The sequence below is a fragment of the Electrona antarctica genome (genome assembly GCF_951216825.1).
Source record: "Electrona antarctica genome assembly, chromosome: 16".
Taxonomy (NCBI): Eukaryota; Metazoa; Chordata; class Actinopteri; order Myctophiformes; family Myctophidae; genus Electrona; species Electrona antarctica.
In genome coordinates this window covers 5,614,924-5,641,162 of record NC_136797.1, presented here as the reverse complement: position 1 = coordinate 5,641,162, position 26,239 = coordinate 5,614,924, and the positions used below count along the sequence as shown (strand labels likewise).

General features: G+C 48.1%; 1 protein-coding gene across 1 annotated transcript in view; it reads left to right on the top strand.

Annotated features, from left to right (window-relative positions):
• Positions 1-451: 451 nt before the first annotated feature.
• The window catches only part of LOC306939821 (fibroblast growth factor receptor 1-A-like), a 73,900-nt gene continuing 48,112 nt past the window's right edge, over positions 452-26,239 (top strand). Inside the window, exons 1-2 of the mRNA XM_079524549.1 lie at positions 452-870; positions 22,555-22,698. Of these exons, the coding sequence (XP_079380675.1) occupies positions 22,569-22,698 (130 nt within the window). The 5' untranslated portion in view covers positions 452-870; positions 22,555-22,568. The remainder of the gene's footprint in view (positions 871-22,554; positions 22,699-26,239) is intronic.

Below are 26,239 nucleotides of genomic sequence, written 5' to 3'. Positions count from 1 at the left end.
ATTTAATTAGGCTACTTAACAGTTTCCGTGTGTGTATTATGGCTAAAACAAATGGGTTAAAAATGTATCTTCTACTAAAGATAGACAGAATTCAAGTACATTTTCTTTCAGCTCTTATGATGAATTCCTGTTCTGTTCTTTATATAGAAGTGTATATTTGTACGTCTCTAAATGTTTTGATGAATTGAACAAGGTGGACCCTCTTGTAAACAAGTGTAATGCTTTATGGTGTCGTCCACTCACAGTTAACAGTCTTTGTATTGAGTTGTGCTTGAAATGTACTGTTGTAATTCTGCAAACTGTTAATACATATTTCAATCAATCAATTTCAGACGCACAGCCTGTTTGCTCCGTAGAGAGACAGAATATAGCCGATCGCGACGCGTTTGTTTGTGTGGGCTTGTAGATCTGCGTGGGGGGACACGGTTGTACGACGACGAAGTTGCTTTTGTATTATTGTGGGAGGTCCATCATCATGAGAGACTGACCGGAGATCCGTTGTTGCCAGAGTCCCATACAGTCAGACACACAGGCTCGTTGAGACTGGCTGGCCTGGACTGGACTGAACTGATCGATGGACGGATCGATGGATTTATTGCTCACACATTTCTTTATTTTACTTTGTGAAGTGGACGCGCCTGGCCTGGGGAGTGAATTAAACCACCGTGATCTTCAGTGCCAAACAAACAAATAATGCACTTTATGGATAGTTCGCTACCGGAGGAGACTCATGCTGCACCTTATTGGGACACATCATAACTGTCTTTACTTCTACAACAAATGACTTTAGATTTACAGCTGCTGCCTGCGATGCCTTGGCCGCACGTTTTCGGATAAAAACACAAGAGACGATACATTGATTCATTTCAGGTAAGACTGCAGTCCAGAGTCTAGAGCTGTGCGACGTTCGAGGATGTGATAGTAGCCTATAGTTAGTGACACATACTTCATTTTCGAAACCTACAGGTCGTGTTTTGCACGTTGTAAGAACTTATAAAGGGCCCAGTCCATTTGTTTGCACAATTATGCCTATTATTGCAATATTTTTTAATCCAGTTCAGGCAATACTGTAGTTAGTGGGATATTTATTTGGCCAAAACAGTCGCTTACAGTGGATTCATTAATAGTAGCCTATAGTGGAAAGTTAAGATTGAATATTAGTCTACCGTAACTTTTACATTTTAGTGACTAAATTTGATGCCATTGGATTTTTTTAATTTTCGATTTTTCATGTCATATGAAAGCAGAGAATCATAGAGTAATGTCTTGCAGAGAAACAGTGAGTTGAGAAAACATGCGTGAAAGGTTCACTTGTAATGTAACATTACATGTTGAGGCATTTACATGTCGATTTCAGCTCTGACACTTATTTCAGACATGCTCTAATAGTCTGCCTGTGCTATAACTCATTTTGGGAAGTTTTTCGCCTCTGGTGAAAAGCTGGAGTTTGCGCGATGGCAGGCTCTCAGTCAAATCTGGTCATTTGAAGAGGATTTGATAGCCTTGCCTTATTGCCTACTATAGTAGGTAGGATATGAACTTGGAAGTTGGTAGACTGTGCCTATAGCTCTGGTCCCTCCATAGCCCACAGCTAGACTGTGCCTATAGCTCTGGTCCCTCCATAGCCCACAGCTAGAATGTGCCTATAGCTCTGGTCCCTCCATAGCCCACAGCTAGACTGTGCCTGTAGCTCTGGTCCCTCCATAGCCCACAGCTAGACTGTGCCTATAGCTCTGGTCCCTCCATAGCCCACAGCTAGACTGTGCCTATAGCTCTGGTCCCTCCATAGCCCACAGCTAGACTGTGCCTATAGCTCTGGTCCCTCCATAGCCCACAGCTAGACTGTGCCTATAGCTCTGGTCCCTCCATAGCCCACAGCTAGACTGTGCCTATAGCTCTGGTCCCTCCATAGCCCACAGCTAGACTGTGCCTATAGCTCTGGTCCCTCCATAGCCCACAGCTAGACTGTGCCTGTAGCTCTGGTCCCTCCATAGCCCACAGCTAGACTGTGCCTATAGCTCTGGTCCCTCCATAGCCCACAGCTAGACTGCGCCTATAGCTCTGGTCCCTCCATAGCCCACAGCTAGACTGTGCCTGTAGCTCTGGTCCCTCCATAGCCCACAGCTAGACTGTGCCTGTAGCTCTGGTCCCTCCATAGCCCACAGCTAGACTGTGCCTGTAGCTCTGGTCCCTCCATAGCCCACAGCTAGACTGTGCCTGTAGCTCTGGTCCCTCCATAGCCCACAGCTAGACTGTGCCTATAGCTCTGGTCTGGTCCCTCCATAGCCCACAGCTAGACTGTGCCTATAGCTCTGGTCCCTCCATAGCCCACAGCTAGACTGTGCCTATAGCTCTGGTCCCTCCATAGCCCACAGCTAGACTGTGCCTATAGCTCTGGTCCCTCCATAGCCCACAGCTAGACTGTGCCTATGGCTCTGGTCCCTCCATAGCCCACAGCTAGACTGTGCCTATAGCTCTGGTCCCTCCATAGCCCACAGCTAGACTGTGCCTATGGCTCTGGTCCCTCCATAGCCCACAGCTAGACTGTGCCTATAGCTCTGGTCCCTCCATAGCCCACAGCTAGACTGTGCCTATGGCTCTGGTCCCTCCATAGCCCACAGCTAGACTGTGCCTATAGCTCTGGTCCCTCCATAGCCCACAGCTAGACTGTGCCTGTAGCTCTGGTCCCTCCATAGCCCACAGCTAGACTGTGCCTGTAGCTCTGGTCCCTCCATAGCCCACAGCTAGACTGTGCCTGTAGCTCTGGTCCCTCCATAGCCCACAGCTAGACTGTGCCTGTAGCTCTGGTCCCTCCATAGCCCACAGCTAGACTGTGCCTGTAGCTCTGGTCCCTCCATAGCCCACAGCTAGACTGTGCCTATAGCTCTGGTCCCTCCATAGCCCACAGCTAGACTGTGCCTATAGCTCTGGTCCCTCCATAGCCCACAGCTAGACTGTTCCTGTAGCTCTGGTCCCTCCATAGCCCACAGCTAGACTGTTCCTGTAGCTCTGGTCCCTCCATAGCCCACAGCTAGACTGTTCCTGTAGCTCTGGTCCCTCCATAGCCCACAGCTAGACTGTTCCTGTAGCTCTGGTCCCTCCATAGCCCACAGCTAGACTGTGCCTGTAGCTCTGGTCCCTCCATAGCCCACAGCTAGACTGTGCCTATAGCTCTGGTCCCTCCATAGCCCACAGCTAGACTGTGCCTGTAGCTCTGGTCCCTCCATAGCCCACAGCTAGACTGTGCCTGTAGCTCTGGTCCCTCCATAGCCCACAGCTAGACTGTTCCTATAGCTCTGGTCCCTCCATAGCCCACAGCTAGACTGTGCCTATAGCTCTGGTCCCTCCATAGCCCACAGCTAGACTGTTCCTGTAGCTCTGGTCCCTCCATAGCCCACAGCTAGACTGTTCCTATAGCTCTGGTCCCTCCATAGCCCACAGCTAGACTGTGCCTGTAGCTCTGGTCCCTCCATAGCCCACAGCTAGACTGTGCCTATAGCTCTGGTCCCTCCATAGCCCACAGCTAGACTGTGCCTATAGCTCTGGTCCCTCCATAGCCCACAGCTAGACTGTGCCTATAGCTCTGGTCCCTCCATAGCCCACAGCTAGACTGTGCCTATAGCTCTGGTCCCTCCATAGCCCACAGCTAGACTGTGCCTGTAGCTCTGGTCCCTCCATAGCCCACAGCTAGACTGTGCCTGTAGCTCTGGTCCCTCCATAGCCCACAGCTAGACTGTGCCTATAGCTCTGGTCCCTCCATAGCCCACAGCTAGACTGTGCCTATAGCTCTGGTCCCTCCATAGCCCACAGCTAGACTGTGCCTGTAGCTCTGGTCCCTCCATAGCCCACAGCTAGACTGTGCCTGTAGCTCTGGTCCCTCCATAGCCCACAGCTAGACTGTGCCTATAGCTCTGGTCCCTCCATAGCCCACAGCTAGACTGTGCCTATGGCTCTGGTCCCTCCATAGCCCACAGCTAGACTGTGCCTGTAGCTCTGGTCCCTCCATAGCCCACAGCTAGACTGTGCCTATAGCTCTGGTCCCTCCATAGCCCACAGCTAGACTGTGCCTATAGCTCTGGTCCCTCCATAGCCCACAGCTAGACTGTGCCTATAGCTCTGGTCCCTCCATAGCCCACAGCTAGACTGTGCCTGTAGCCCTGGTCCCTCCATAGCCCACAGCTAGACTGTGCCTGTAGCTCTGGTCCCTCCATAGCCCACAGCTAGACTGTGCCTATAGCTCTGGTCCCTCCATAGCCCACAGCTAGACTGTGCCTATAGCTCTGGTCCCTCCATAGCCCACAGCTAGACTGTGCCTATAGCTCTGGTCCCTCCATAGCCCACAGCTAGACTGTGCCTATAGCTCTGGTCCCTCCATAGCCCACAGCTAGACTGTGCCTGTAGCTCTGGTCCCTCCATAGCCCACAGCTAGACTGTGCCTATAGCTCTGGTCCCTCCATAGCCCACAGCTAGACTGTGCCTATAGCTCTGGTCCCTCCATAGCCCACAGCTGGACTGTGCCTATGGCTCTGGTCCCTCCATAGCCCACAGCTAGACTGTGCCTGTAGCTCTGGTCCCTCCATAGCCCACAGCTAGACTGTGCCTATAGCTCTGGTCCCTCCATAGCCCACAGCTAGACTGTGCCTATAGCTCTGGTCCCTCCATAGCCCACAGCTAGACTGTCCCTATAGCTCTGGTCCCTCCATAGCCCACAGCTAGACTGTGCCTGTAGCTCTGGTCCCTCCATAGCCCACAGCTAGACTGTGCCTGTAGCTCTGGTCCCTCCATAGCCCACAGCTAGACTGTGCCTGTAGCTCTGGTCCCTCCATAGCCCACAGCTAGACTGTGCCTGTAGCTCTGGTCCCTCCATAGCCCACAGCTAGACTGTGCCTATAGCTCTGGTCCCTCCATAGCCCACAGCTAGACTGTGCCTGTAGCTCTGGTCCCTCCATAGCCCACAGCTAGACTGTGCCTGTAGCTCTGGTCCCTCCATAGCCCACAGCTAGACTGTGCCTATAGCTCTGGTCCCTCCATAGCCCACAGCTAGACTGTGCCTGTAGCTCTGGTCCCTCCATAGCCCACAGCTAGACTGTGCCTGTAGCTCTGGTCCCTCCATAGCCCACAGCTAGACTGTTCCTATAGCTCTGGTCCCTCCATAGCCCACAGCTAGACTGTGCCTATAGCTCTGGTCCCTCCATAGCCCACAGCTAGACTGTGCCTATGGCTCTGGTCCCTCCATAGCCCACAGCTAGACTGTGCCTGTAGCTCTGGTCCCTCCATAGCCCACAGCTAGACTGTGCCTGTAGCTCTGGTCCCTCCATAGCCCACAGCTAGACTGTGCCTGTAGCTCTGGTCCCTCCATAGCCCACAGCTAGACTGTGCCTATAGCTCTGGTCCCTCCATAGCCCACAGCTAGACTGTGCCTGTAGCTCTGGTCCCTCCATAGCCCACAGCTAGACTGTGCCTATAGCTCTGGTCCCTCCATAGCCCACAGCTAGACTGTGCCTGTAGCTCTGGTCCCTCCATAGCCCACAGCTAGACTGTGCCTGTAGCTCTGGTCCCTCCATAGCCCACAGCTAGACTGTGCCTATAGCTCTGGTCCCTCCATAGCCCACAGCTAGACTGTGCCTGTAGCTCTGGTCCCTCCATAGCCCACAGCTAGACTGTGCCTGTAGCTCTGGTCCCTCCATAGCCCACAGCTAGACTGTTCCTATAGCTCTGGTCCCTCCATAGCCCACAGCTAGACTGTGCCTATAGCTCTGGTCCCTCCATAGCCCACAGCTAGACTGTGCCTATGGCTCTGGTCCCTCCATAGCCCACAGCTAGACTGTGCCTGTAGCTCTGGTCCCTCCATAGCCCACAGCTAGACTGTGCCTATAGCTCTGGTCCCTCCATAGCCCACAGCTAGACTGTGCCTATAGCTCTGGTCCCTCCATAGCCCACAGCTAGACTGTGCCTATAGCTCTGGTCCCTCCATAGCCCACAGCTAGACTGTGCCTATAGCTCTGGTCCCTCCATAGCCCACAGCTAGACTGTGCCTATAGCTCTGGTCCCTCCATAGCCCACAGCTAGACTGTGCCTATAGCTCTGGTCCCTCCATAGCCCACAGCTAGACTGTGCCTGTAGCTCTGGTCCCTCCATAGCCCACAGCTAGACTGTGCCTATAGCTCTGGTCCCTCCATAGCCCACAGCTAGACTGTGCCTGTAGCTCTGGTCCCTCCATAGCCCACAGCTAGACTGTGCCTGTAGCTCTGGTCCCTCCATAGCCCACAGCTAGACTGTTCCTATAGCTCTGGTCCCTCCATAGCCCACAGCTAGACTGTGCCTATAGCTCTGGTCCCTCCATAGCCCACAGCTAGACTGTGCCTATGGCTCTGGTCCCTCCATAGCCCACAGCTAGACTGTGCCTGTAGCTCTGGTCCCTCCATAGCCCACAGCTAGACTGTGCCTATAGCTCTGGTCCCTCCATAGCCCACAGCTAGACTGTGCCTATAGCTCTGGTCCCTCCATAGCCCACAGCTAGACTGTGCCTATAGCTCTGGTCCCTCCATAGCCCACAGCTAGACTGTTCCTATAGCTCTGGTCCCTCCATAGCCCACAGCTAGACTGTGCCTGTAGCTCTGGTCCCTCCATAGCCCACAGCTAGACTGTGCCTGTAGCTCTGGTCCCTCCATAGCCCACAGCTAGACTGTGCCTATAGCTCTGGTCCCTCCATAGCCCACAGCTAGACTGTGCCTATAGCTCTGGTCCCTCCATAGCCCACAGCTAGACTGTGCCTGTAGCTCTGGTCCCTCCATAGCCCACAGCTAGACTGTGCCTATGGCTCTGGTCCCTCCATAGCCCACAGCTAGACTGTGCCTGTAGCTCTGGTCCCTCCATAGCCCACAGCTAGACTGTGCCTATAGCTCTGGTCCCTCCATAGCCCACAGCTAGACTGTGCCTGTAGCTCTGGTCCCTCCATAGCCCACAGCTAGACTGTGCCTATAGCTCTGGTCCCTCCATAGCCCACAGCTAGACTGTGCCTATAGCTCTGGTCCCTCCATAGCCCACAGCTAGACCGTGCCTGTAGCTCTGGTCCCTCCATAGCCCACAGCTAGACTGTGCCTGTAGCTCTGGTCCCTCCATAGCCCACAGCTAGACTGTGCCTGTAGCTCTGGTCCCTCCATAGCCCACAGCTAGACTGTGCCTATAGCTCTGGTCCCTCCATAGCCCACAGCTAGACTGTGCCTATAGCTCTGGTCCCTCCATAGCCCACAGCTAGACTGTGCCTGTAGCTCTGGTCCCTCCATAGCCCACAGCTAGACTGTGCCTATAGCTCTGGTCCCTCCATAGCCCACAGCTAGACTGTGCCTGTAGCTCTGGTCCCTCCATAGCCCACAGCTAGACTGTGCCTGTAGCTCTGGTCCCTCCATAGCCCACAGCTAGACTGTGCCTATAGCTCTGGTCCCTCCATAGCCCACAGCTAGACTGTGCCTGTAGCTCTGGTCCCTCCATAGCCCACAGCTAGACTGTGCCTGTAGCTCTGGTCCCTCCATAGCCCACAGCTAGACTGTTCCTATAGCTCTGGTCCCTCCATAGCCCACAGCTAGACTGTGCCTATAGCTCTGGTCCCTCCATAGCCCACAGCTAGACTGTGCCTATGGCTCTGGTCCCTCCATAGCCCACAGCTAGACTGTGCCTGTAGCTCTGGTCCCTCCATAGCCCACAGCTAGACTGTGCCTATAGCTCTGGTCCCTCCATAGCCCACAGCTAGACTGTGCCTATAGCTCTGGTCCCTCCATAGCCCACAGCTAGACTGTGCCTATAGCTCTGGTCCCTCCATAGCCCACAGCTAGACTGTGCCTATAGCTCTGGTCCCTCCATAGCCCACAGCTAGACTGTGCCTATAGCTCTGGTCCCTCCATAGCCCACAGCTAGACTGTGCCTATAGCTCTGGTCCCTCCATAGCCCACAGCTAGACTGTGCCTGTAGCTCTGGTCCCTCCATAGCCCACAGCTAGACTGTGCCTATAGCTCTGGTCCCTCCATAGCCCACAGCTAGACTGTGCCTGTAGCTCTGGTCCCTCCATAGCCCACAGCTAGACTGTGCCTGTAGCTCTGGTCCCTCCATAGCCCACAGCTAGACTGTTCCTATAGCTCTGGTCCCTCCATAGCCCACAGCTAGACTGTGCCTATAGCTCTGGTCCCTCCATAGCCCACAGCTAGACTGTGCCTATGGCTCTGGTCCCTCCATAGCCCACAGCTAGACTGTGCCTGTAGCTCTGGTCCCTCCATAGCCCACAGCTAGACTGTGCCTATAGCTCTGGTCCCTCCATAGCCCACAGCTAGACTGTGCCTATAGCTCTGGTCCCTCCATAGCCCACAGCTAGACTGTGCCTATAGCTCTGGTCCCTCCATAGCCCACAGCTAGACTGTTCCTATAGCTCTGGTCCCTCCATAGCCCACAGCTAGACTGTGCCTGTAGCTCTGGTCCCTCCATAGCCCACAGCTAGACTGTGCCTGTAGCTCTGGTCCCTCCATAGCCCACAGCTAGACTGTGCCTATAGCTCTGGTCCCTCCATAGCCCACAGCTAGACTGTGCCTATAGCTCTGGTCCCTCCATAGCCCACAGCTAGACTGTGCCTGTAGCTCTGGTCCCTCCATAGCCCACAGCTAGACTGTGCCTATGGCTCTGGTCCCTCCATAGCCCACAGCTAGACTGTGCCTGTAGCTCTGGTCCCTCCATAGCCCACAGCTAGACTGTGCCTATAGCTCTGGTCCCTCCATAGCCCACAGCTAGACTGTGCCTGTAGCTCTGGTCCCTCCATAGCCCACAGCTAGACTGTGCCTATAGCTCTGGTCCCTCCATAGCCCACAGCTAGACTGTGCCTATGGCTCTGGTCCCTCCATAGCCCACAGCTAGACTGTGCCTATAGCTCTGGTCCCTCCATAGCCCACAGCTAGACTGTGCCTATAGCTCTGGTCCCTCCATAGCCCACAGCTAGACCGTGCCTGTAGCTCTGGTCCCTCCATAGCCCACAGCTAGACTGTGCCTGTAGCTCTGGTCCCTCCATAGCCCACAGCTAGACTGTGCCTATAGCTCTGGTCCCTCCATAGCCCACAGCTAGACCGTGCCTGTAGCTCTGGTCCCTCCATAGCCCACAGCTAGACTGTGCCTATAGCTCTGGTCCCTCCATAGCCCACAGCTAGACTGTGCCTATAGCTCTGGTCCCTCCATAGCCCACAGCTAGACTGTGCCTATAGCTCTGGTCCCTCCATAGCCCACAGCTAGACTGTGCCTGTAGCTCTGGTCCCTCCATAGCCCACAGCTAGACTGTGCCTATAGCTCTGGTCCCTCCATAGCCCACAGCTAGACTGTGCCTATAGCTCTGGTCCCTCCATAGCCCACAGCTAGACTGTGCCTATGGCTCTGGTCCCTCCATAGCCCACAGCTAGACTGTGCCTATAGCTCTGGTCCCTCCATAGCCCACAGCTAGACTGTGCCTGTAGCTCTGGTCCCTCCATAGCCCACAGCTAGACTGTGCCTATGGCTCTGGTCCCTCCATAGCCCACAGCTAGACTGTGCCTATAGCTCTGGTCCCTCCATAGCCCACAGCTAGACTGTGCCTGTAGCTCTGGTCCCTCCATAGCCCACAGCTAGACTGTGCCTATGGCTCTGGTCCCTCCATAGCCCACAGCTAGACTGTGCCTGTAGCTCTGGTCCCTCCATAGCCCACAGCTAGACTGTGCCTGTAGCTCTGGTCCCTCCATAGCCCACAGCTAGACTGTGCCTATAGCTCTGGTCCCTCCATAGCCCACAGCTAGACTGTGCCTGTAGCTCTGGTCCCTCCATAGCCCACAGCTAGACTGTGCCTGTAGCTCTGGTCCCTCCATAGCCCACAGCTAGACTGTGCCTGTAGCTCTGGTCCCTCCATAGCCCACAGCTAGACTGTGCCTATAGCTCTGGCTCTGGTCCCTCCATAGCCCACAGCTAGACTGTGCCTGTAGCTCTGGTCCCTCCATAGCCCACAGCTAGACTGTGCCTATAGCTCTGGCTCTGGTCCCTCCATAGCCCACAGCTAGACTGTGCCTGTAGCTCTGGTCCCTCCATAGCCCACAGCTAGACTGTGCCTGTAGCTCTGGTCCCTCCATAGCCCACAGCTAGACTGTGCCTGTAGCTCTGGTCCCTCCATAGCCCACAGCTAGACTGTGCCTGTAGCTCTGGTCCCTCCATAGCCCACAGCTAGACTGTGCCTGTAGCTCTGGTCCCTCCATAGCCCACAGCTAGACTGTGCCTGTAGCTCTGGTCCCTCCATAGCCCACAGCTAGACTGTGCCTGTAGCTCTGGTCCCTCCATAGCCCACAGCTAGACTGTGCCTGTAGCTCTGGTCCCTCCATAGCCCACAGCTAGACTGTGCCTATAGCTCTGGTCCCTCCATAGCCCACAGCTAGACTGTGCCTGTAGCTCTGGTCCCTCCATAGCCCACAGCTAGACTGTGCCTATAGCTCTGGTCCCTCCATAGCCCACAGCTAGACTGTGCCTATAGCTCTGGTCCCTCCATAGCCCACAGCTAGACTGTGCCTGTAGCTCTGGTCCCTCCATAGCCCACAGCTAGACTGTGCCTGTAGCTCTAGCTCTGGTCCCTCCATAGCCCACAGCTAGACTGTGCCTATAGCTCTGGCTCTGGTCCCTCCATAGCCCACAGCTAGACTGTGCCTTCAGTCACTCAGCCTACTCTGCAGTGGTTCCCAACCTTTTTCATGTCAAGGACCCCCAAATTGACACTCATTAGCCTCCGGCCTGGACCCCCCATTTGAAAAGATATGCCAGGGACCCCCATAAGAGAAGATTTTTACGGCTCTAGCAGTGATTCAAGGACCCCCAGTTTGATATGCAATAGGGTACGGACAAGAGGGAATCCCTCCCTTGGCCATGGATGAGATATCAGACCTATGGGCTTCAGGCCGAGCTACTCTGCTACAAAAACGTACTAATTGATAACAATTATCATATACATCATCACATTCTGGCCAATAACTTTTGGCGTCCTCACTTTTCTGTCCTCGCTTTTTGAGGGGCACTAGAACCTCCTATGTCCAGCTTTGAGGGTTTGTGTAAACACAAACATTGTCTTAACACAAACATTTGTATGCCATTGACAATGAATGGCCAGCTTTGTGGCTGGCCCCCTCCCTACTGCTGTAGGAGGGGGGCCAATCAGAGGCAGGCGGGGGGCAGGTCTTTGCACCCCCCTCCCTACTGCTGTAGGAGGGGGGCCAATCAGAGGCAGGCGGGGGGCAGGTCTTTGCACCCCCCTCCCTACTGCTGTAGGAGGGGGGCCAATCAGAGGCAGGCGGGGGGCAGGTCTTTGCACCCCCCTCCCTACTGCTGTAGGAGGGGGGCCAATCAGAGGCAGGCGGGGGGCAGGTCTTTACACCCCCCTCCCTACTGCTGTAGGAGGGGGGCCAATCAGAGGCAGGCGGGGGGCAGGTCTTTGCACCCCCCTCCCTACTGCTGTAGGAGGGGGGCCAATCAGAGGCAGGCGGGGGGCAGGTCTTTGCACTAGACCTAGAATGCCTGTGATCATTAATTAACTTCGTAAATTTTCATGTATCATAGGCATAGATCCCTTGCTACTGTCCCTGGTTGAATTCAATTGTGTGTGGCCTGAATGTGATAAATGCTCGCATTTATCACATTCAGGCCGCCAAGTTTATGTCCAACATTAAAGCGACCGTTCTATGGCTCTGTATGTGAAATACTGTATGTAACAACAGAGCCATTCTAGGGCTAGTCTTTGCACCAAACGTATTGCAGGTCTGAATGACGCTGTTTACATACCAGTCAATTTCACTGCTTTCCTGCCACATTGTGTTCAGTCGGTGCTGTAAAGTAACTAAGTACATAATACATTTACTTAATACTGTACTCAAGTAGAATTTTGAGGCATTTTTACTGTTTCCAATTTTTTGTACAGTGTTGTGATGTCATGAACAGGCCAGCTCCATATATGGAGATATAGGGGTGATCAGGTCCAGAGCCCGGGGCAGAGGCCTTTTGTGGTGGTTCTGGACAACCGTGGGTCCGACCGACTCGACGCCGGGCACTGCCCTCCCTGCGGGGGTGTCGAATTTGAAGTCGGTGGGGCGAACTGTTCTCGAGTTACATGCATTACAGACGGACAGAGACGTGGTGCATTCATAGATAGATAGATTTTGATGCCAATACTTTTGTACTCTTTTTACAGAGTATTTCTGCATTGCAGTATTGATACTTTTACTTAGCCCATTCTGGGCGGGAACCCCCTTTGGAGTTTTAAGCATTATGTTATACTTTAGCTATTGGAAAATACCAGATCTACAAGCTCGTAGCACGGCACCGAGTGCCACGCTACGAGCTTGTAGGTCTGCTATTGTTGAAAATGTGGCGCAAATCTTTGAATATATATTCTTTCAGAGCGAACGTTTTTAACTCAAATCTTTGCTTCTGGGGGGGACCCACCCTGGAACAACATATTTTCAGATGGGGGTCGGCGGCCAATTACATATAAATCTTAGGGGTCCTTGACATAAATGTTTGAGAACCACTGACAAACATTTTTCAGAGAACTGTTTTAGAAGACATTTGTAGAAGTAGGCTCAAAACATTTGAGTACTTTCGTCATTCGTCTCAACTGTGATTAGTCAGGAGACCAAGAGTGTAACACAGCAAACATGAACTCCTCCTACACTCCTCGTCAGTGTCATGATTCAACGCAACATCCATCACGTCACCCCTCTGGAGACTGAGCTGGTCAGAATGTCGCTGAAGTCAGTGCGGAGGTTCTGCATAGCCCTGATAATTAACTCACACCCACACGACGTGTGAGCCTGGTGGGTCAACACTGGAATTCACTGCTTTCAATCAATGGACTTCACTGTGATGCTGTCTGTCGCTGCCAAACAGAACACCAAGCCCCAGTGAGGAGGAAGAGGTAGAGCCATGAAGTGTTGTCAACTTTATATCCATTGCCATTGTCCACTTGCCAGAATGTGAACCCAGGCATGTTGAGTACACCAACGTTTTATGTTAGAAATGTTGAGTAGGGGTCCCCAGCATGTAGAAACTGATGTTAGAAATGTTGAGTAGGGGTCCCCAGCATGTAGAAACTGATGTTAGAAATGTTGAGTAGGGGTCCCCAGCATGTAGAAACTGATGTTAGAAATGTTGAGTAGGGGTCCCCAGCATGTAGAAACTGATGTTAGAAATGTTGAGTAGGGGTCCCCAGCATGTAGAAACTGATGTTAGAAATGTTGAGTAGGGGTCCCCAGCATGTAGAAACTGATGTTAGAAATGTTGAGTATGGGTCCCCAGCATGAAGAAACTGATGTTAGAAATGTTGAGTAGGGGTCCCCAGCATGTAGAAACTGATGTTAGAAATGTTGAGTAGGGGTCCCCAGCATGTAGAAACTGATGTTAGAAATGTTGAGTATGGGTCCCCAGCATGTAGAAACTGATGTTAGAAATGTTGAGTATGGGTCCCCAGCATGTAGAAACTGATGTTAGAAATGTTGAGTAGGGGTCCCCAGCATGTAGAAACTGATGTTAGAAATGTTGAGTAGGGGTCCCCAGCATGTAGAAACTGATGTTAGAAATGTTGAGTAGGGGTCCCCAGCATGTAGAAACTGATGTTAGAAATGTTGAGTAGGGGTCCCCAGCATGTAGAAACTGATGTTAGAAATGTTGAGTAGGGGTCCCCAGCATGTAGAAACTGATGTTAGAAATGTTGAGTAGGGGTCCCCAGCATGTAGAAACTGATGTTAGAAATGTTGAGTAGGGGTCCCCAGCATGTAGAAACTGATGTTAGAAATGTTGAGTAGGGGTCCCCAGCATGTAGAAACTGCCAGATGCTAACTTGCATATGTTGAGCAATTTTCAGAATTGGCATAATATGTGACCATACCATTAACAACCTATAGAAGGCAAAATATTCAAGCATTAGTTTTGCCAAAAAAAAACACTCTTTGGGCTAAAAAAGGCCATAGCCGCTGACATCATCACATTTGTGATGACGGCATTGGCTCGTTTTTAGCCCAATGAGTGTTTATTTGCAAAACTAATGCTTGGAATCGATTCAGCATCATGAAAAACCCCTAGTTTGACACGTCACATGCAACATAAAGCATGATGCAATTTTGAATGTTTTGCCTTCTATAGGTTGTTAATACTTTCAGCACCATTGGCGAAGATCTTTGTCAATTGAAGCCTAATTTTGATACTGACGCTTAACGCCATTGCCGACAGCCTTCGGTAATTGCGCTTTTATAGCGCGTTCGATTGCTCGAGCCAAAATGCTACTCACGTTAGCCGGTTAGCTAGCTGTGTTAGCACAGCACTGGATCTCCCATCTTAGATCGTCGTCGCCATAATAATCCATTATATCCATTTCTTTCAATCGCCTGTATCTCCTATTCCTTGTCCCAGATGGCATTTTGGTCAAAACAGAGTTTCTTTGACGGCACAGACCTGACGATCTGGAGCTCTGCAGAGCTCCGGTCTGGATTCACATTGTAAACAAGGCCGGCCCAGCTCCGTGTAAATTCCTAACTTAGGACTACTGCTAGTGAAGCGGAAATGGCGGCTTTTCAAAATAAGAGCTCAAATTTAAAAAAATGCTGGTGTGAATTAGATCCTAATCTTTCAATAAATGATAGCGCTGAAAGGGTTAATGGTATTGTGCTGGAACCTGACCTCTTTAGTTGAGACTTATGCACCACCTTGTGGTTGTTTTGTGTTATTTCATCTCTTGTTTGAATGGTATATTCCAGGTGATGGTATCATAGATATATATAAACTCTAGATAGCTCACCCGCGCTGTTGGCCAATGGAGAGTGACGTCGTTACGTGGCGGCCATCTTACCTCGGGCCACATAACATTTTGTCTATGGGGCATGTACTCTTAAATGACCATAACTTGCTCAATTTTCAACCGATTTTCAAACGGTTTGGTTTGTTATAAACGTCAGAGAGAAAATTAAGCAGATAAGCGTCCTGAATCATAGCCACGTTGACAACGTTTGTAATAAACCAACCCGTTTGTAAATCCGTCAAGATTTGAGCGAGTTATGACTGTTTCTGTTTGAGCTGCCATTGAACATACTGTACTGTAGCCCCGAAGTAAGATGGCTGCCGGGTGAACGACGTCCGAAACTCCGCCTTGAGCCATCTAGAGTTTATATATATCTATGGATGGTATGGTCCAGTTTAGGTTTGTCAGGGGAAATTGAAAGCAATTTAGTTCATTCATTCCTTCATTGTCATTTGAGAAGCAAGCATGCAGCAGAGTGTTCTCCACAGCTCTCCAACGTTATGTGTTTTGGGTTAGATATGTCTGTAAGTAAACTCAAATGTGATAATGCAAAACTGTTAAAGGTGTAGTGAAATGAAAAATACGTTTTTCACACTTTCAGACCATATCCGTGGTCATCATATGGCATACCTAACAATGGATGCCAAAAAAATGGGAAAATTCTCATTTTTTGTGTGTTTTTATATCAAAAGAATATTTTGTATTACTTCCTGAAAATGAAAACGTGCTGCGTGATGACGTGTCGAGGCCCACATCGATAAAAGCCAATACAAATGAAGCTCACCAGTTTAATTCCCCATATCTCCGCATCCGTCCAGCACAGGCTGCACAGCTGCTACTGATTACAGACATCTTCCGTTTTTATTCCCATTCAAGATAACATCCAGAGAGTGTATTACGCGGTTTCAACTTAATCATCACGCTAAAAAATGTATCTGAAAACCTTATAGGGTAGAAATAAGCCAGATTAAGAGTAAACTGGTAAAGCTGGCCGACTATCTGATTTGTAAACAAACATCCACACGCTGTCCTGCGTAGCATAGCTACCCGTCCCTAGCTACCGTCCCATCCCCTGAAGGGATGCGACGCTCTGATTGGTTCAGAAACTCCATAGCGGTGTTTCAACTTGAGACTGTCTGAAACTTCAAAATAAAATGTCCACCATTTCCGTTTCACTACGCCTTTAAAGAAAATGTTTGAGTTGAGAAAATGTTTGAACTGAAATGTGTATGTCAATCTAGGTAGGCTACTTTGTAACTTTTAGTTGTGTTTGTTGGTCTACTAATTACCATGTGCCATGTGAGCTACATACAGTATGTCTGTGATTGCATCAGCTATGTGTACATGTTTTCATTTGAGTGTGTTTCTGAAATCCCTGTATTTGTGTGTTTGTTTTACAGTCTTACAAAAATCCATAATCAACAGTAAAGATTACTCTTCTCAAGAAACGTCTTTATTATTTGGAGTTTGTACGCTATCTGTCTAGCCTTTGCACAGGCACGCAAGTGTGAGGACAGAATATGGTCACATATTATGCCAATTCTGAAACTTGCTCAACATATGCAAGTTAGCATCTGGCAGTTTCTAAATGCTGGGGAGTCTTGGGGACCCATACTCAACATTTCTAACATAAAACCTTGGTTTACTCAACATGTCCGGGTTCACAATGGGGCTCTATTGACCATTTGCAGACTGCGGCCTTGTTTCCATCAGAGTTTGGAAGCACTCGTTTTCAGTAAAGCAATGTCCTGCTGCCTTTTGCATTATGTGCTAATTCAAAACAGGTGGTGCACAGGGCAGTTGAGCGATATCTAACGAGCACTTCCAAACTCCAGCACTTAGAAAAAGAATCACCTGCAAGGACACAAAATAGCTCATAACATGTATACAGGGGATTTTTATGAAACAAACACTTTGAGGATAGAAAGAGAATAATTCAAGTTTTCCGTACAGCTGCAATGTTGGTGAGTTTGACGTTGTTTAATACAATCAGACAGGACTTTTCTGTTTGGATGAATGGGCTGCCATTGGAAGTTGCACCTAGGTAGCACCTTGCCATTAACTTATATGATAAGGTCTGCATATGGAGAATGGGCTGGCAGGTAGACTATTAGGGCTTGGATAATTTTTGCAGGGTGGAATTCTGTGCTCAGGTGTTAGGAGGAACTGTCCATGGTGCTGGAATTGTCACTAATTCACTCCCACTCTTAAACGCAGGCTTTCGTTTTTTGAGTGGTGCAACCACTCCTATAGACAGCTATGTGTGTCCCTGGGTCTGTCCCTGGCTGGCTGGGTTTGTCCGAGCACGGAAATAGCTTTCGGTTGGTTTTCACAACCAAGTGTCACTGTTGCACAGCCTAACACACACACACACACACACACACACACACACACACACACACACACACACACACACACTAGTGGGGTGATGGTGACAGGCTGACATCTATAGTGATAGTTACTACTTTATACTGTCTAGTGGGGTGATGGTGACAGGCTGACAGCTATAGTGATAGTTACTACTACTAAAACTACAACTACTAGTTGTTGGTGCATATATTTTTTAATTTTTTGGGGGGGGGGTTCCAGACCCACAGGAACGCCCCCAGGGTGCCGGCCCGTTTCTGGCGAGCCGCCCCGCGTCCGAAACGGTTGAGAAATGACAGAGTTACTGTACTGTACTGTCACTGTACTGTACTGGCACACCCGAAATCACCATAGTGTGCATGTATGTTTGTGTGTGTGTTAGGTTGCACACAGATGGTGAAAAACAACCATGCTGTTTTCGTGCTCAAGACGTCATCGGATCGGGCAACAAGCGCTCCAAGGCTCTAGAGCGATGCGAACGGTTTTGTTTTCATTAATCTCAGTCTTGTTTATCAATCTCCGGCTTGGGCACTTGACCGTGACCTTGAACTTGGACGGAGAACTCCAGCTTGGACATCCAAGGTGTTAAAACGTACTGTTAGGGTCCGTGTAGGAACATATAGGGTTTTAACAGTTCTTTGAGCTCTTTCTTCATCTAGTATCGTTGTCTTGAAATCAGATCTCATTTCACTGCCGTGGTCGTTCTGTTCATCCTGCTGTTCAACTTCCTTCCAACTGGCCTGTCCTTCGTCATGTCATCTGGATATTTGGTTTTGACAGCTCGTCAGCGTGTCTCCTCTGGGGGGCCGAGTCGGAGCACGTCATGCAGAGTTTGAGGGCCGAATCCTAAAGTTTCTTGCCTGATGTTGTCTCCCCTCCTACCCCCCCCCCCCCCACCCACCCCCCCCCCCCCCCCCCCTATCCTCACTTGAACCCGGAGGTTTCCGCGAGGAAGTGAGGATTTGGGAGGAATCTCAGAGGAGCTGTGAGCCAGGAGGAGACATGGGTGTCGGCTTCCAGGAAGACTTTCCGAGCTGAGTATCAATGACGATATTAAAGGTGTTACTGTAAGCTGAGTATCAATGACGACGATAAGGTGTTACTGTAAGCTGAGTATCAATGACGATAAGGTGTTACTGTAAGCTGAGTATCAATGACGATATTAAAGGTGTTACTGTAAGCAGGGGGACGTGCAGAGAGTGTTGGAGAGGCAGGGGCTGAAAAAAGGGCACTTTTGGACAAAAAATAGCAGATCTACAACCTCACAACAACGTTGAGAGCTTGTAGATCAGCTATTTCCGGGGCGCAAACCCAGCACTCTTTAGCTAGTGGAGATGCGGTGTGTACGACATGGATTTAAAAAACAAAAAATGTTCAACGCAAAATGCTGTGTTCAAGTTCAGGAGACTTTGGAGAAAAAAATAAATTCTCCCCCCCCCCCCCAGGCCTTGAGTCATGCTGCCACCCATAGGGTGCTACAGCACCCCACTTTGAGAAACCCTGATGTAATGTGTGGCGCAGGGCAGGCACAGCATCCGTGGTGGTGTTGTATTGTGGCTGCCACTGTTTGTGTGGGAACGTAACACCCCTATAGTACCACACCTGGCCCCTCGTGATGCCACATGTTATCAAATTAATATCACATATGTGGAACATAACTGAGAGGAACTATGCTGGCCTACTTACTAGCAGTGTACACAAAACATTCACACCGATCGGTTTAGTGGTTTGTGATATTTAGCTCCTGGCACGCACGCACGCACGCACGCACGCACGCACAACCAAAGTAACTATAAGTGCACTTACTCAAGTACTGTACTTAAGTACAATTTTGAGGTTTTTTTTTAACTTTACTGGGATGGAGTATTTTCCAATTTCCATTGTTCTACTCCGATACTTTGAAATCAAACTATTTGTAGATTTGGATTATTCCAAAACATACAGTAACCACTTCAGCCCCTATTCTATATACATTTCGGCCATTTGAAAGTAAGTAAACAAAATGTGAGTAAGCCTACTGTACTTCTTCCATCACTGGTGGAAAGACAGGATGGATCTATAGATCTGTTGTTGCTTGGTGGGAATAATCTATAGATCTGTAGATCTATAGATCTGTTGTTGCTTGGTGGGAATAATCTATAGATCTGTAGATCTATAGATCTGTTGTTGTTGGTGGGAATAATCTATAGATCTGTAGATCTATAGATCTGTTGTTGCTTGGTGGGAATAATCTATAGATCTGTAGATCTGTTGTTGCTTGGTGGGAATAATCTATAGATCTGTAGATCTGTTGTTGCTTGGTGGGAATAATCTATAGATCTGTAGATCTGTTGTTGCTTGGTGGGAATAATCTATAGATCTGTAGATCTATAGATCTGTAGATCTATAGATCTGTAGATCTATAGATCTGTTGTTGGTGGGAATAATGTTGGTATATATTATTCTCTCCAGGGCAGTGGTTCCCAAACTTTGTCGTGTCAAGGACCCCCAAATCAACATTTATTAGGCCACGGACCCCCCCCCCCCCCCCCATTTGAAAACCTATGCCAGTGATCCCGATAAGGGAGGATTTTTACGGCTCTAGCAGTGATTCCGAAACATATTAATTTCATGGACCCCCCAGTTTCACACGCATTATGCTACGGACCCCCGATTTAATGGCATTTCTATCTCTGGTACCCCAATTTATCCTGTAAAATCAATGTTAATTTAACTCTGAGAGTGTACAAATGGAACCAAATCGACCCGTCAGGGTCCATTTGGTTCCATGTGTACACTCTCTGAGTTACAGACCAATAAAGGGTCCATTTGGTTCCATGTGTACACTCTGAGTTACAGACCCATAAGGGTCCATTTGGTTCCATGTGTACACTCTGAGTTACAGACCCATAAGGGTCCATTTGGTTCCATGTGTACACTCTCAGAGTTACAGACCCATAAGGGTCCATTTGGTTCCATGTGTAGTGTGTACACTCTCTGAGTTACAGACCCATAAAGGATCCATTTGGTTCCCACCTATCTCTAATTGAGCTAGGTACCCCCTGGAACTCCCTCAAGTACCCCCAGGACTCTAGGGTGAGGAAGCATCCCTTATAGCTCTGTGGTTCTCAGTGTGACAACCAGCTGGTGTAGCTGCATCATGCTTTCAACCCCTACTATAATGTATCGTTATAGCCAGTTGCCTTTTCACACTGACCATGGAGGCCAGCAGCAAATGGTGTTCTGGTGTGTGTGTGTGTGTGTGTGTGTGTGTGTGTGTGTGTGTGTGTGTGTGTGTGTGTGTGTGTGTGTGTGTGTGTGTGTGTGTGTGTGTGTGTGTGTGTGTGTGTGTGTGTGTGTGTGTGTGTGTGTGTGTGTGTGTGTGTGTGTGTGTGTGTGTGTGTGTGTGTGTGTGTGTGTGTGTGTGTGTGTGTGTGTGATTTTTGTGGTGAAAGCAAAAATTATATATCACAGGTATGTTACTTTGGACACTAACATCAGGGTTGGATTTGCTGAGGTGGATTATGGGAGGGGGGGGGGGGATATTATCACCCCTTTAATATCTAATAAGACTTTCATTACCTCTCTGGTTTGAATCCTGCTTGTGCCACCATTTTTGTGCCATCCACAAACAACCTTTTGTTTTATTTTCGCCGATAAAGTGAAGTTTTAGACCGCGACACAGTCTGTGAGGTTAGCTTTCTGGTTTAAGGACTTCAATTTTCCTTTAGTTTTCTCATTCCCCCACGTAAATATTATTAATATCCAGGCACGTGCAGAGAGTGTTGGAGAGGCAGGGGCTGAAATCCCGTAAGAGGGCACTTTTGGACAAAAATAGCGAAAGCTTGTAGATCAGCTATTTTCGGGGCGCAACCAAGCACTCTTTAGCTAGTGGAGATGCGGTGTTCAGGAGACTTTGGAGAAAAAAAGAAATTCTCCTGAATGCTGCCTTCTGGCATGGCATGGAAAGGAGCACCCCCCCCCCGCCCCAGGCCTTGAGTCATGCTGCCACCCGTAGGGTGCTACACCCCACCCCACTTTGAGAAACCCTGATGTAATGTGTGGCGCAGGCCAGGCACAGCATCCGTGGTGGTGTTGTATTGTGGCTGCCACTGTTTGTGTGGGAACGTAACACCCCTATAGTACCACACCTGGCCCCTCGTGATGCCACATGTTATCAAATTAATATCACATATGTGGAAAATAACTGAGAGGAACTATGCTGGCCTACTTTCGCACGCACGCACGCACGCACGCACGCACGCACGTGCTGTTCAACTTCCTTCCAACTGGCCTGTCCTTCGTCATGTCAGGGGCTGAAATCCCGTAAGAGGGCACTTTTGGACAAAAATAGCGAAAGCTTGTAGATCAGCTATTTTCGGGGCGCAACCCAGCACTCTTTAGCTAGTGGAGATGCGGTGTGTAACGACATGGAATTTCTAAACAAATTTGTTCAATGCAAAATGCTGCGTTCCAAGTTCAGAATTCTACTGAATGCTGCCTTCCGGCATGACCCCTGGACATGCAGGGGAGTACGCAACTTGGACTCATATTCATCATACATGTATGTTCAGATACACTGGAGACTAGGTTTGCTTGCGTGTGCGTCACTCACTATGTGGGTGTATGATGTGTTGAGCAGTCGACCTATCTGGCAGTCTATTTAATCCATTCTGGGCGGGAACCCCTTTTGGTGTTTTAAGAATTATGTTATGCATTTAGCTGTTGAAAAACTAGCAGATCTACAAGCTCACATACGAGCTTGTAGATCTGCTATTTTAGAAAATCGTGGCACAACATGTGGCACAAATCTATATATTCTTTCAGAGCGTTTTTAACTCGAGTCTTTGCTTCCGAGGGGTTCCTGGAACAACGTATTTTCAGATGGGGGCTCGGAAGCCAATTGCATATCATTTTTGGGGTCCTTGACATGAAATATTGAGAACCACTGATATAGAAACATGAGGTATTTCAGAAAACTGGAACAGGATTTAGAATACTTTTTTTTTTTTAATTTCAGGCCTAAATGAGTTAAACTCTTCTCGTTCACTTCTCTTCCTCTTTCTGTCAGTGTCGCTGGAGGTTGGTTTGCATGTGGTGTTTGCTCCCACCACCACCACCACCTATTTTCTGTTTTTCCCCTGTGGGTGTTTAATATTTCTACACACATTATTTATCCAAAACGTTTACTTTTCAGGAAACGGAAAAATTAGCCTCAGTGTTCCAGACAGACAGTCGATCTATTACCGTATTTAGTGACACGCTCTCTTTTTAGTACTTTTCCTTGGTTAAATATTTATTGTGTGTGTGTGTGTGTGTGTGTGTGTGCGTGCATGTGTGCGTGCGTGCGTGCGTGCGTGCGTGCGTGCATGTGTTCCCTGCAGTGATCGTGGACATCATGATGTGTTCCAGAACGTCCTGCTCTGTGTCTCTCTGCTGCCCCCTGCTGCTCATGTGGCTGCTGTGCGTGCTGCTGGTCCAGTCACCCGTCGGTCAGTCCAGACCGCACACCGACGTCTCCGGCAACGGTAAGGAAGGACCACTGCACTGTGACATCACTGTGATGTCATCGCTGTGTGTGGCGGCGGGTCAGCGACATTATTTCCGACGGCGCGTTGGTCCCACTCGCTCAATTCACCCTTTGTCAAGTCCCGCCTCCGTGGTTGTGCCCCTCTTCGCACCCATTGGTTGCCGTTTCGTGGTTGGACAAAAATCCTCTCTCTCTCCATCCACCACCATTGAAATAAGGTGTTTTTCAGGTGCTTCGTATTGATATTCTGTGCATTCAATTCTTTTGACTAATTTTAAACTTGGTGGGATATACGCACATCACTTCAGCCGTTTCTGTTCTAAGCATGAAAAACAGCTGTAAAAATCTTTATTCTAGTTCATTTAGTTATTCATAAATGAATAACTAAACCTACCTTTCGGATCGGAATAGAACTGCGAGTAGATACGCAGCATAGGCTGGCAAATTGGCGATCCATGCGTAATGTTCCCAGAATCGTCTAACCCCCGAACATACAAGTTCGTTTGATATTGTTTAATTCGATAATAATAGAACCATGTACTATACAGCGAATGGAAGCAAGATTCCTAAGGAATATGGAGATTTTTACATTTTAAAAAACGGTTGAGAAATGAGAGAATTATGGACATTCTAAATCTCAACTTTTTTTAATGAAAGACAAGACGGCAATCCGACATCCGAAATCCGTGCATATACATGATGTATATGCACTGTTGCACACACGCTCTTATTTCTATGGAAAAACAGCTGTAGTTTATTTTATTTTATTTTATTTCATTCGATTCATGTAAGAATAAGCTTCACCTGCAGTCACTGCAGTGCGTAATGGCATGACATCGGGGGATCCCCGATGTTATGGTCTTCGCTTGCTATGTTTGACTCCATGAGAATAGCATAATGTATCATACAGCGAATGAAAGCAAACTTTTCCATAAGGATTATGGAGAATTTTACATTTTAAAAAAGGTTTGAGAAATCACAGAATCATGGGCGTTTCAAATCTCAACATTTTTATGTGAGACCATACCACTACATCCCGACACTCAGGACAGATATTGCTGCATGCATGCACTGTTGCACACACCCTCTTTATTTGTTTCTATTGAAAAACACCAGTAAAATAACGTTTATTGTATTTTATTTCATTCGAGTCACCACAAAGGAATGAGTTGAAATGCCACCGGCACCTACTACGTGCGCCATGTGTAATGCTGCGGCCCCCGATGTTATGGTCTTCGCTCGTAGCGATTTTTATTGAAGAAGAATTGAATCGGGTGTGATACAGCGAATGAAAGCAAACTCCCCAAGGGTTATGGAGATGTTTTAATTTTTTTTAAAAGGTTGAGAATTGAGCGAACAATGACCATTTCAAATCTCAACGTTTTATCGAAGAGCTCTGAGACCTCAGAGACAGTAAATACCGGTAGGTCCATTTTGACAAGTTAGAGACCAGACTTACCGGTGGTTGGGAACCTCTGCTCTAGAAAACTATTTCACAAATCAAATAGCATGTGAACCAACATGTATAGTCGTACCATCCTCCATTAGACAACATAGCACAGTCTTCTCCTTCCCCACTGTCATTAGGATTTCGTCGACTAAAACTAAGACGAAAATGTTCGTCGACTACCTTTTTCCACTGACGAAAACTAAATGGAAACTAAATAAAAACTAAGCTATGATGACTAAAACTAAGACTAAATATACTGACAATTTCGTCAACAAATAAAAATTAGACTAAAATGTTAGGAAGGGACTAGTGGAGAGATCCAGTATAAGTCATTTTACAATTAGTTGCATGCTGAAAATAGACGATCTACAAGCTCACAAGTTGTGGGCTTGTAGATCGGCTATTTTCAGCAAGTGAGAAAAAAGTCATTATGACGGCATCACGGCCCACCTAAATACATTTTGTTCGACTAAATCAACTTTAGCGTTAGTTATATATTAGATTATAACACTATAAAACATTCCAGGTGACTAAAATGTGACTAAAACTACATGAAAACTATTCAAGAGACTATGACTAAAATTAAATTAGATGTCAAAAACAACACATTTCTGGCCACTTTAAATTACTATCTTTGAGAATCTTTGAGAATTATTAGTGAGGACCTATTATATGAAGATAGGTTGAAAAGTGGTGAAGTGGTCCTTTAACTGTAACAAACTGATTTGGACCAAACCCAGTTTCATCACAAACACTTTATTGATCTATCTGTCTGTGGTGTTAAAATAAAACAGATGGCTGTTATTCATTGATTACATGTTACATTACATAGTCTCCCCTTTATCTGAATAATGGAAATATGAATTATCCTCTTGAACCCCAGCATGGCTATTATGGGGGGAATATTTCCCAAAATAGCAGATCTACAAGCTCATTGTCTATTTGAACCCCCCCCCCCTCACCCCCCCACAGGCGGGTGGTAGCTCCAGGCACCACAAAGGGTTAATCAGGTGCATACACAACTATTACTAGTTAATGCATAACTCTAGAAAACTATTTCACAAATCCAATAGTCTGTTGACCAACATTGATCGTCGTTCCATCCTCCATTATACAACCAGGCACAGTCTTCTCCTCCACCGTCATCAGGCTGACGAGGCCGCCAGTAGCTGTAGAAGGAGAAACATTAATACATTACAATACCTTCACAACAAGGATTTCATCTGAATGTTTAGTTTTTTTTTATCATGACTTCAAATTATATTACATTATATATTTACGTACAAATTAACTGGACAATGAAATAGACAACGGATACAGAGTAACTGTTGTATTATAGCCTTTGATTCCATTTAGAAATAAATATGAAGAGGAAATAATGTGAAATGTAGTTTGCTGACAATAAATGTAGTTAAAATGTTTTCTTTAACCCATTCTGGACGGGAACCCCTCTTGGGGTTCTGTACAGTATGTACAGTATTAAATAAATGTGATGCTGCTATATAAATATTTGTTTTTCAGAAAACTTAGGTCAGTATTTAGAAGGCGTTTTTAGAATCGGCCTCAGTAGAATAATGAAGGTAAAGTCTTACGTTGTGGTCAGTGGTGTTCCATCCACCCACTTCCACACTCCTTCTGTCTCGCTGTCGGTCAATCCAATCCACACTTTCTTGTTTCTGCCAACGAGTCTGTCAACAAAGTCCTGGACAGACAAGCAGCTGGTTACTGAAGTACAATGTGTACAATACTAGATGTGTGTCTCAACTAGATGTACACTTACAGCACGCACACACACACACACACACACACACACACACACACACACACACACACACACACACACACACACACACACTGCACCTGCTTCTCTCTGCTCTTTATGGTCATCAGGTCAGATTGTCTGGCTGTACAGAATGCTCTGCTGTCCTCCCAGGTCTTCCTTCCAGTAGAGATGTAGTAACACCCATCACCACCTAAATGTGTAAATCCATGTGATTCTAACAACAAAATATAATGTTAGACACTGTTTTTAATGTGATCAGATTAATGACAAAATTATGAACAACATGATATAAGAATGTATAAAAAC